This window comes from Equus caballus, chromosome 16 (genome assembly GCF_041296265.1).
Source record: "Equus caballus isolate H_3958 breed thoroughbred chromosome 16, TB-T2T, whole genome shotgun sequence".
In the NCBI taxonomy this organism is placed as follows: Eukaryota; Metazoa; Chordata; class Mammalia; order Perissodactyla; family Equidae; genus Equus; species Equus caballus.
Genome location: NC_091699.1, coordinates 67,626,900 through 67,639,474, shown reverse-complemented (window position 1 = coordinate 67,639,474; position 12,575 = coordinate 67,626,900). Strand labels below are relative to the sequence as shown.

The following is a 12,575-nucleotide window of genomic DNA, read 5'->3' as shown; positions in this document are numbered from 1 at the left end:
TACAATAGATAACCAAAATATATATATACTCAACATCAAATAATTCTTCTAATTTCTTAATTATTCAATAAATTAATTTGTGTTAAGTACAGGAGGGCATTTCTTTTGGTCAAACCATCCCCCTCAGAAAAATATGTTAAAGTAAGACATCTGATCATTCTGTATTCACTCTCACATCTCCTTCTAATAGGAAATGTGGAATATTCCATATAACAACTTGGATAACAGATATTTTAAATGACAAACTATACAAATAACTAGAATAAACATAGAGAAAGAAATCCATTGTTTACAGACCCATGTTTACTTGTAAAAATAAAGACTAAAGGGGCCAGCCCTGTGGCCTAGTGATTAAGTTCAGCATGCTCGCTTCAGCGGCCCGGCTTCAGGTCCCGGGCATGGACCTATACCGCTTGTCAGTGGCCATGCTGTGGTGGTGACCCACATACAAAATAGAGGAAGATTGGCACAGGTGTCAGCTCAGGGCAAATCTTCCAAGCAAAAAAAGGAATATTGGAAATGGATGTTAGCTCAGGGTGAATCTTCCTCAGAAAAATAATAATAATAATAGTAATAAAATTACAAGTAAATAAATAAAGTCTAAAAAGGTAAGGAAAAAAGATGTAGAAATGGAAGATAAGTGATTTGGAATTACTAGTTGTTTATAAAGACGGGATGGCTTCCACTGACAAAATCAGTCTCAGCTCCTTCTTTTGCTTTTTGTGCTAGTGGGGCGTTTAGAAAAAATCAGACTTTGAAAAATCCATAATGTACATGGCACCATACATCTATATTCAGACTTGGCTAATCCAAGTGTTTAACATTGCCAGAGACACACAAAATGAAAACTAGCATATCCTAATTATATTCTATAATGCGCCTTTTTTTTCCATCCATACACTTCCTGTAGTGTTAGCAGTTTCAAAGACACTACAACATCAAAAGTATGTGAAGCTCTAAGTGTTCCTAGCTTGGAATTTTTCTTTTCTTTTCCAGAAACTCTCTAACTTTTCATTTTGAATTCAGAAAGTGTCTCTGGACATTATTAAGTCTGCTTTAGTATTTAAAGCATCTAAAATTTTTAAAAAGTGTTGGATAATGAGAAAACGACCGTGAAATTTAGGAAAATTTAAAACAAGAATTTTTAATTAAAGTAAAACTTGATAAATAATAAATGTATAATAAGGACTACCTGGAATAGATACATTCTGAAGAGCAAATCACAATATCCCTGAGGCAGACATCAATCACAGTGCAGTATTTCTGATTCTTGACACATAAGTTCAGTCTACCAATGATTTACTATTCAATTAGCAGGCAGCAGAGCAGAGTGGTTAAGAACACACAGTCCTGGAGTCTGGATTTGAATCCCAGCTCCTCCACTTCCTAGCTGAGTGATTTTGGCCAAGATCACCTAACCTCCCTAATGACTACTTAAGATAGTCACACCCATCTAAAAGGAGGTTGCAGGATTAAATGGCTCAATATTTATAGAGCACTTAGAACAGTGCCTGCTACTTAGTGAACTCTATCCAAGTGTTTGATAAATAAAAATACGTGGTTGGCAACACAATGCTAGACATTATGGGGTAGAGCATCATTAATATATACTCTCTGGTAGTTTCTATTTAGGAGCTTCTATTTAAATTCATAGACCATGGGATCTATTCCATTGAGTCTTTAAGATGTATTTAGAGTTCAATTTGTGCAATTAAATCCTGAGTTCACTCAAAATCCCCTCCTACCTCACCTAAGCTGATGATGTAATAAAACAATTCTTGTGTAAGCCTGTGTGTTTACAGAGCCTCAGGGGGCTGGGTGCAGAGAGGGATGCTAGTATTTAGGTAAATCGTATCTTGCTGGGCCATGGAGAAGCCATAAATAGAAGCAATTTCAGGCAAAAGCACCTTCCTGTCCCACCTGTTCAAGGCATCACTATGGAAAGTTCTGGTCCTTTAGGTTCCCCGTCTTAGCACGCCAAGAGTATCTTCCTTCCCTTGCACACTCCTCAGCTGCTTGGGCCCGGCCGCTAGAAAAATCCTACCCTACTAGTGACAAAAACAGCCATCCAGGGAGCAAATATAGAGAGAGGGAGGGAGAAGGAGCTATAAACAAGAACAGCAGAAGTAACTCTTCTCTCTTGAGACTATTAAGAAGTGACTCTGATTCTTAGACACAATACAATTTATAGATTCAAATGAGCACTATCCTTTCAAACTTTAGACTAACAGCAAATAACAACCACTATTATCTAATGAATGCTTACCATATGCCAGCCAGGCACTGTTCCACGCACTTGACACACATTACCTCGCTTAGTCTCACAACAATCCTAGGCGGGGAGCACTATTAATATCTCCAGATTACCAACGAGGGAACTGAGGCACAGAGAAGTTCAGTATTTATAACTCTCAACAGTAGACCTAGGACTTAAACCCAGATAGTCTGATTCCAGAGCCTGTGCTCTCAATAATGACCCTACAAACCTGCCTGTCAATATTACCTTCCTTTCCCAATTATACTCTTATTTTTGAAAATTCCTCTTTATCAGTTTCCTTCAGGGCCAGACTATCAGTCACAGAAGAATACTTGTCTCAGTAACTTATAATCGTTCCACATTTTATTTTTAAAAAATGACAGCATCCTACTTGATCCTATCATTCACTGTTCTGGTAACTAAGGAAGATATAAAGATAAAGCAAATAAATGGAAAAAAAATAAAACAGATCCTGGCACCAAGGTGCTTACTGTTTCAAACTATAAACATTCACTCCAGGCTTCACTGAGGCAAAAGTCAGAAAAGTTCAAAGATATATTAGTGCTTGTAAGAATGATAGACATGCGAGTGGATTTTTAATCACATTAAAACACAGAATGTGGTATATATATGCAATGGAATATTATTCAGCCATAAAAAAGAAGGAAATCCTGGCACTTGTAACAAAATGGATGAACCTGGAGGACATTCTGCTGAGTGAAATAAAGCAGACAGAGAAGGACCGAAAAAAAAAGAAAACGTAGAGTAGAACGGAAACAGAGAGCAGAATGGTGGTTACCAGGGGCTGGAGGGGGGGGAAATGGGGAAGATGTTGGTCAGAATACACAATTTCAGAGATAAGAAGAAGTTCTGAGGATTTAATGTACAGCATGGTAACTATAGTGAATAATATAGTCGTGTATACTTAAAAGTTGCTGAAAGTAGATCTTAAGCATTCTTACAACAACAACAACAACAAAAGAGTTAAGCATGTGAGGTGATGGGTGTTTTAACTATCTTGATCTTGGTAATCATCCCATGATGTATATACCTATCAAATCATCATGTTGCAGACTTTAAATATATACAACTATATTTGTCGATTATTCTCATTTGCTCCTCAATAAAGTTTTAAAAAAGACATTTTCAGACAAATGAATAAGAAAACCAGAATGACTTGTTTTCATGCTAATAACTCAAACTATTTATTAGGATTCTGGCTGTCTGCTCCTCTAGGTCTTGGGGCAACAACAGCGAACAAAACAGACAACAGCCCTACTCTTGTGGGGTTTGTGTTTTAGTGGGAGAGACACATGATAAACCAATTAGAATACAACATAATGTCAGATAAAAGCAAGTGCTATGAAAAAACAAAGCAAGGTAAAGGGATAGTGTCTGAAGGAGGCTGCTATTTGGGGCAGGTGATCAGGAAAATGTCTCTACAGAAGCAACATTTACGCAGAGACCAGAAGGAAGGAAGCAAGTCCACTCTGCGGCTCTCTGGAAGGAGAGCATTCCATGTAGGGGCATTTTGGAGATCTGAAGGACCCGCAGAATGGGAGAGCGATAGGGGATGAAAACTTTGTTACAGCAGAAAGGAGGAATTTTCTTTATAGGACACCATTTCAGGTACTGTTCATGATCATGCAAGTATTGGATCACTCATACAGTAAATAGTTCTGGTGAGTCTATATGATACCAGATTCTGGGCTCAGTGCTGGAGACAGTGGTGTATGAATGCTATCACAAAATAAATGAAAAACTCAACTTTGTGAAGGAAAAGGGAATAGAGTGTGTGTAAACCAGGGGAAACATGACCTCTATCTAGGGAGTTTTGCCTGAGGAGGCTACATTCCAGCTGAGGGGTGAGGAATGAGTAAGAGTTAAACAGATGACAAGTGGAAAAAGTATTCCAGACAAAGGGAGCCCATGTGCAAAAGCCCTGTGGTGAGAGGGAGCACAGATGGAACAGCCAGGAACTGCTAGAGTGAAGTCTGGATTGAGGTAAAGCTGGATGACTTGGCAGAGGCTAAACCATGCAAGGTTGTATGCTTGTAGCCATATTGAGGACTTGGTCTTTACATTGTGAGCAATTAGAAGCTACCAAAGTGTCTTAAGCCATTTAAGAGTTTGAGAGTTTTGAGTGTATCACAGCTTTCTTAAGAACTAAGAGGTACATACAGTCAATAGTTGGGCATGCCTCACTTTGTCTCTGCTTGTCCGGCTTGACCTATAGGTTTATTTGGATCCTTGCAATGAAAACTTCACCAGCTTTTCTTTTAATTATCTAATGTCATAATATGAATGGAATTACACTAAGCAATAATGTCTCAAAGAATTCCCATTCCAGGATTAGCCAAAGTTTCCAATTTTCATTAAATCATACTTACCTATTATCCAGAAATCTCCAATATATGTTCCCTAAGGAAGTAGCCTAAAGTGTTTCTCAGAGCTTCAAACTCAAAAACCTACAGTGAAAATGCAGTTAAAGATGGTGTGCAGTTTTGAACTCAGGAATTGGAGTAAGACATAGAGATAAAAAATCGAACCAAGGATCGTATTTGGAGATTGTTTTCCCTGAGAAGGATAACAAAGACCTGCCTGATAATGACTCAAATCAGATGAAGAAAAGGAACTTTTATTGACCTTCCGTTCTAGTACAATCAGTCCAGCGACGTGCCCACAAACCATTTATTAGGCAGCTGAGATACAGATTAAAGAATGCTCTGAGTCACTTTCTACAAGAGTTGATAAAGAGAACTTTCTTCCACTAAATAAGTTAATAGCTGAGGAGGCAAAGGAAAGAGCAAAATGGCATGGGAACATCAAACTCATCAAACTCTGGGGACCATGGAGGGCAGACACAGGCACCCCAGGTCCATATAATGGGCTCAGAGAAGCTCAGAAGGATTACACAAATTTGAAGGGAAATACCCTGGGGATGTCTAAAGGGACAATTCAAGAAAAGGCATGAAGGTATGAGACTCAAAGCAGGGACTAGGAAAGATATCTGTCCAATTGGACAAAAAAATTTATTTTTGTCCAATTCACAAACTCAGAGAAAACCCCAAAATAAGGATATAGAAAATTCAAAAGGAACTGGACAAGTCAAAAAATTTATTAGGAAATGTCTTAAATTTGGAACAATGAGAACTTGAGAGATTATTTAGTCAACGATGTCAAGACCCTGGCCAGGTCCCCTCCTACTGACATTTCCAGTGCAAGTCCTTGGCATCATATTGTAAGCCATGTCCCGTGACTTTCTGCCCAAGGGCCTTCTCCCAGCCCACCCCAGGCAGCCCAGAAGTGCCTGGGAGTTCACTCCAGGAGCAGCTCTCAGCCAATCACAAGTGTTCTCACTTGAGATTGCGGGGGAAAAAAACAAAACTAAAAACCTCCAACCTTCATTTGGCATATAGGACAACACTGAAACATCTCCTGCACTATATCCCAGATAATAATCTATGAATCTGATCATTAATGTTCCCTATACTGGCTGCTTTCCCTTCTCTGTCTCATTTCTCCACTCTCCTATCAGTGTTTCCTGAGACCACCTCCCAAATAAACTCTGTCACTTGAATCCTTGTCTTTGGGTCTTCTTCTAGAGAATCCCAATGTAAGAAAGTAACGGAATGTAATTTAGGACTGGGTTCTCTTAATTCCATGCTAAGCTGAAGGCATCAAAAACTAAGAAGATGGCTCATGGATATAAGTTCACAGCAAAACCCATGACACAAGGGGCATTTCTAACAACTAGGGGAGATGGGAGAAGTGAGTAGAAAGGAATTTTTTTAAAAGCAATTTAAAAGAACAAAGGGCTTGATAGAAAGATGAGTGGTAATAAGACATACTGTACATCTTATTAAAACAACCATGATTTACCTAAATGAAATAATAGCTAAAATATATTAGGAGGTTCAGCTTTCCTAACTCTTCAGCTAATTTAAAAATTAAAGGAAAACATAAATCCGTCTTTGGGCTAATAAAACAAAAGTTATCATATTTTAGATTTCTTCCTACATACTTTATAGATTCTCTGAACCCACCCTCCCACACACAAAAAAAGTTAATAATATCATATTAGCAATTCTAAACTTAATTCACAGTCTTGGTAATAACACTGCTCATACCAAGGATGACCAACTGAAATTTGAGTTCCTATTTTATTTGTTCTGTATTTGTTTGACAGTCAAATCTGTTCACAAATATATGATTAACTTAATACTTTTGTTATTAAACTTCCATTATTTCTGAAAAAGAGTGCAAAGTGAAACAAAAGAAAATTATTCTTCCAGCAGCAAGAAATGGGTGGGTCAGCCTTATTGTTAAGAGATTAAATGTACAGATAAACTTGCAGCTTTCAAGGTTCAATATTATCCTGGCCACCAATTTCTGCATCTTCTCATGAAACTAGTTTCAAGAAAAAAGATGTGAGGAATTTCCAGTAAAATAATTGAAAATTCACCCTCCAAAAACACTTTTCTGAACATTTTTGCATGAAAGGGATTTTTAAAATGAGGCTGTTATTTACAGATAATTTCCACCCTCCCTCAAGAAGATTCATTCTGAATTCTATCCCTAGGCCCCAACTGCACAACAATAGACTAGATTGAAAAAGAAGAGGGAAGTGTCTTGATTGCCTCACCTTTCATGAACGAGATTTCATAAGTTTCCCTGAAATCTGCTATGACTGACGACCACATCTGTTTGCTAATTTCAACAGATTTAGACAAATGATATGTGATCAGCAAAAGAAGGCTCTCACTTCAAAACAATTAATGGATTACAAAAGAAACCCTCCAAGTATGCCAAAGAAGTTACAAGTGTCTCAATTCATCAAAACAGAAATACTCGTTTATCCAAGAAGCAACCAACCTTGGAAACATATGTCTAAGTACGTATGTCATCACTTATTCATTCAAGCAATAAAATTTATTCAGCGCCTATTATTAGCCAGGTACTAGGATAAATATTGGGACACAAAACCCCTCCCTCTGCACTTGAGTGTCTATAGGCGGAAAGAGAGAAAAAGAGTCATATATGCAATAGGTACAATAAAATGTTACAAGTGTCATGTTGGGTAGCAAGTCTACTAGTTCATTCACAGATTCATTCAACAATCATTGCACACCTACTATGTGCGAAGGATCATTCAATTTATAAGTAAGAAAAGTATTCCTCATGAGGGGCAGAGTTACCTTGAAGAAAAGATAATTTGTTTTTACTGTCATTTTAAACACACATATTGATGTATAATTCTGTACATGTGTATTACCCGAGTAATTGAGGAAAACATTAAATAAGCTTCTTTTTCTAAAATTGTCTTTCCTTTGCAAGCCAAGAAAAGAAATCAAAGCCCAAACCAGTTAACTATGATGGTTGCGAGCCATAAAATAGTTGTCCTTACCAGGAATACAGGATTGTTCCAACAACAGATGTGAGTTTACTGTTTTCTTGTTTTTGCTTTGCGAGGCCAAAGTCAGCTGCAATTCACAAAACAAAGCAACCTTAGTATACTTTCCAGAACTAACATGGTTCCTTAAACTTTTGACATTCTGCACAATAACCATTCCAGTTCACAATAGAAAGCTTTTCTTTTTTTCACTCTCTTGTCAAAATGCGCCATGTGCCAATCTTTCACACCACTCCCAGCCTTAATGCATGGCCTACATATAATATGCCATTATGCTATATATTTTAACATAATGAGGTTTACCATTTAAAAAAACTAACATAAGTCTTGCTGACTGAAATATAGGGCAAAATGCTTATTGAACTTGTGATTCCACCTTTTAGGTTATCTTTCGTAATTTCAAATTAATAGAATGAATCTAACATTTTGGCATACAGCAGTCATAACCTCATACGGCCAAAAAGATAAAAATTAAAAATAAGGTAAGCCTGAATAACCATCACCATGAAGATCTGAAAACTTAGAATTAAATGGCATTTATTTGTACTAGATCACAGTACATATGATATTTAGAATCATCTCAGAATATTTACATATTGACAAAGGATTCTGATTTTTAATTTAGAACACCAAAACTTATATTTAATATTAGCACTAGCTGTACTTTTCAAATCACCTACAGATGCTACTCTTTTTTAAACTGCTCAACAACTTAGGTCAAAGTGGTAGGAACAGATATTCTCACATCCTCATTGTACAGATGTATCAACATTTCAGGAGATTTAATTGCCCGGATTACACAAAAAGACAGTGCTGGGCCAGGGCAAGAATTCAAGCTGCTATTCCTAATAAGGTTTGAAGCTCAGAGCGTCACTTCGTAAAGTGCACCAAATGCTTATGGAATTTCACTGCAACAAACTTTAATAGAGTATTTGATTATTTATTTATACTAAAATGTCTCTCAGGTTGAAAATATTCCAAGGTAGTTTGACTTCAAAATAATAAGAATTCACAATTTTAATAACAATATTCATTTACTGAATAACAACTTTGAACTAGCACAAATTTAGCTGCTTACATGAATTGCCTAATTTAATACTCATAGCAATCCTGGAAAAATAGGTATTACTATAGTTAGTGCAGCTTAGTGTTTAAAACCAAGGACTCTGGGACCAAAGAGCCTCAATTCAAATCCTGGCTCCATCATGTGCTACCAGAGTAACCCTTGGAAAGTTATTTAATCTCCCTTTGTAGCAGTTTTCTTACCTGTAAAATAAAGATTATGGTAGTATAGTATATTAGTAAAATTTGAATAAGTTAACATGCATAAATGTAGTTTTATATAACGTTGAACAACTGATGTGTACCATTATTTAATCTTCACAACCATTCATTTTATAGATGAGGAAACTGAGACTCAAAAATATCAAGTGGCTTGCCCAAAGTCTCCAAGGAGAAATTAAGAGTCAAGTGTGAATGTGGCGTTGCTGGATTCTAAAGCCCAAAATTCTTGTTGAAACAATATGTCAAAAAGAAAGCTCAGGCCCAGATCATTTAGGTGACAAATCTAACCAACCATTTAAGGAACAAATATCAGTTCTGCACAAACTCCACCAGAAAATAGAAGAGAGGACACTTCCCAACTCATTTTATCAAGCCAACATTGCTCTGATACCAAAGCCAAAGACAATACAAGACAAGAAGACTAAACAATATCCCCCATGAAAATAACCATCAAAAATAATCAACAAAATAAGAGTAAATCAAATCCAAACATATATAGAAAGAATAATACATAATGACCAAGTCGGAGTTATACCTGAAATACAAGGCTGATTCAACATTTAAAAATCAATCAATATAGTTCAGCAGATCAGCACATTAAAGAAGGAAATCATATGCTCATCTCAACAGCTTTTTTGTATAAAAAGGATTTGACAAAATTCAACATCTATTCCTTTCAGCAAAGTAGAAATGGCTGGGCATTTACTTAATGTAATAAAGGTCATCTACAAAAACCTACAGCTAACTTTCCACTTAATGCTGAAAGACTGAATGCTTTTCCCTTGAGTTCAAAAACAAGGCAAAGATGTCCACTGCCACCATTCTGAGTCGAGATTAAACTAGAGATCCAGCTAAGTACAATATTTACATACAAATTTTCGTGTGATCATAATTTTTAATTTTTTTGATAAATTCCTTGGAATGAGATTATAAATCATATGATAAATATATGTTTAATTTTATAAAAATACTGCCAAACCAAAATTTTTCCAGTGTTTTCTTACCAGAAATACATGAGAATTCTAGCTGTTTCTGCATCCTCACCAGCATTTGGTGCTGTGGGTTTTTTTTTTTAATTAGCTATTCTAATAAGTAAGTAGTAGTGGCTCCGTATAGCTTTAATTTGCATTTCCCTAACAACTAATGATGTTGAACATTTTTCATTTACTTATTTGCCATCTGTGTCTTCTTTAATGAAGCCTCTTCAAAATTTGGCCCATTTTTTCATTGGGTTGCCTGTTTTCTTATGTTTTTGTTTTGGATACAAATTCTTTGTCTATGCATGAATTGCAAATATTTTCTCCCAGTCTGCCTCTTGTCTTTTTCATGGAATAGAAGTTTTAAACTTCGATGAAATTCAATTTATTAATTTTTTTCTTTATACATTATGGTTTCGACGTTATAGCTAAGAAATATTTGCCCAAGCCATGTAAAACAGTCCAGGCTATTCTGCTGAAGAGGCTGCATAGAAAAGAAACCCTGGAGGATAAGAGGCTGAGTTCCTGACAAAAGCCAGAACTAATTGCCAGCCCATGAGAGAGCCTTCTTGGAAGTGGACCCTCCAGCCTGAGTCAAGGATCCAGAGGATGCAGCCCTGGCTGACCGCTTGACTGAAACTGTGGGAGATCCTGAGCCAGAACCACCCAGCTAAGCTGCTCCTGGATTCCTGACCCTCGGAAACGGTGAGAAAAATAAATGTTTTTTGTTTTCAGCAACTAAGTTTCATGGTAATTTGTTACACAGCGATGGGTAATTAACACAACCACTACCACCCCCTAGTCCAAGCCACCAAGAACACTCGCCTAGTCTCCCGAACCATCCCTCCTAAGGAAACCCCTGCTCCCACGGCTCCCTCTAAAACACAATTCTCCACACCAGAGCCAAAACGATCTTTGAAAACCCTAGAGCAGATATCACTACCTATAAGGTTAAAATCCTACAAAAACTTCTGATAAATACTAAGAATAAAGGCCAAACTCCTACCAGGCATATAAAACCAGACATGATCTGAGTTTTCATAAAAATCTTTCTTAACCATACTATCAAAAATTTGCCCCCTTCTTCAACAGCCTTCTATTGCATTTACTTAATTCTTAATATCTTTCATTATCTGAAATTATTTTTATTTATTTAAAATTCACTTATATGTTTAGGGTCTGTCATTCTTAACTAGTATGCAAGATCCATGAAAGCAAGGACTTTATATTGCTCATCGCTATAGACTGACAGAGAGATCTTCTGATACATATATAGATATATATGTGCGTAGATATGTATATCTGCCTATCTCTCCTCTCAATCCAGCAGTACTACTGACAAATGGGAAATACTAAAGGGCTAAGTGATAGGAAGTGCTGGTAAGAACTATTTACAAGCTAGTTGGCTTCCTATAACCTTTCTATTCCTCTAATACATATTGAAGAAAATTAGTGGGAATAGTATGGTATTTCAATATTTTTAGGGGCTCACTATAATTTTAGCACACATAAACCTAGACCAACTTGCAATCTAAAATAATACTTTGACTTTTAGTTCTAATGCTACATAGAAATTATCTTGTTTTTGTAAAAATGCCATTGATTTTGAAAGGAGTGATACACTCATCCTGTTCACTCCAGTTAATTTAGACAAACGGCAGAAACTCGGACAGATGTCAGCAAAAACACAAATGGTGGAGAAGTATTCTTAAAGAGAGCAAAAGCTAATATTATTTGGCCATTTGGAAGATTTTGGTAGTAGCAGTAATGTTTCTATTACTCTTTCTTCATTTGTGATCATATTTAGAGTAGAGGAAAAGGTTTTATTTCAGGAACTGTGGTCATAAAAGCACTCATGTGCTATAATAGAAATTTTAAAATGCTAACAGAACATGTAGCACATTATGCCAAAAAAATTAGCATATAAAAAAATTCTCCTTTGATAGAGCAAATGAAACAGGAAATGTTCAAGACTGTAGCAATGTTAATGCTACAGTCTGTAGCTGTCAACCTTCAGGTGGAAAAGCTGTGTGGTCTCCAGTTGAGACCCTCTTGACCTGTCATTTACTATCTGTGTGGCATTGGACTCCTCACTCAGCTACTCTATTTTCTCAAAAAGGCCTGTAAAGCTTACCTTACCTCTTGCAAGGGTTGCTCCAACACAATCACAATAGAAGAGAAGCATTTTGAAATTGTGCGCAGATGTATGGTATTCTCGACCCTCTCCACAGGGAGCTTTTATCCATCACAGGCATGTCACTAACTCCCAAAGTCACAGCCAAGCCAGGAAGCCCTGGCCTTTGTCTGGAGCCTCATCCACAGCCTTATGAAGCACCTGCCCCTTCACACCTCAGACTAGGCTCATCATTCACAGTCATCTGGGACATCCCAAACACCAGATGCATCTCATCTTCTCCATTTCCTGGGCTTGAAATCTCTGTTCTTCTCTCCTGCTTTTATATTCACCCACTCACCAGATTTTGTATCCGAATCTTTCTTTTGACTCTGTGATCAAAGTTTAAATGTGTCAGGAGGCCAGGCACTCACTCCTCCTGCAACAACCTAAGTGCACCTCATCAGAAAGCTTTTCCTTCTAAGACATTCTAGGGGGTATTTAACAATGGAAAAATCTACCAACCCCTGT

General features: G+C 36.9%; 1 protein-coding gene across 17 annotated transcripts in view; it reads right to left on the bottom strand.

Annotated features, from left to right (window-relative positions):
• NEK10 (NIMA related kinase 10) overlaps positions 1-12,575 on the bottom strand; it is a 216,979-nt gene that overhangs the window by 116,392 nt on the left and 88,012 nt on the right. For all 17 annotated transcript variants that reach the window (XM_023620822.2, XM_070239001.1, XM_070239002.1 and 14 more), the window contains one exon: positions 7,665-7,740. In XM_023620822.2, coding sequence (XP_023476590.2) covers positions 7,665-7,740 — 76 coding nt within the window. The remainder of the gene's footprint in view (positions 1-7,664; positions 7,741-12,575) is intronic.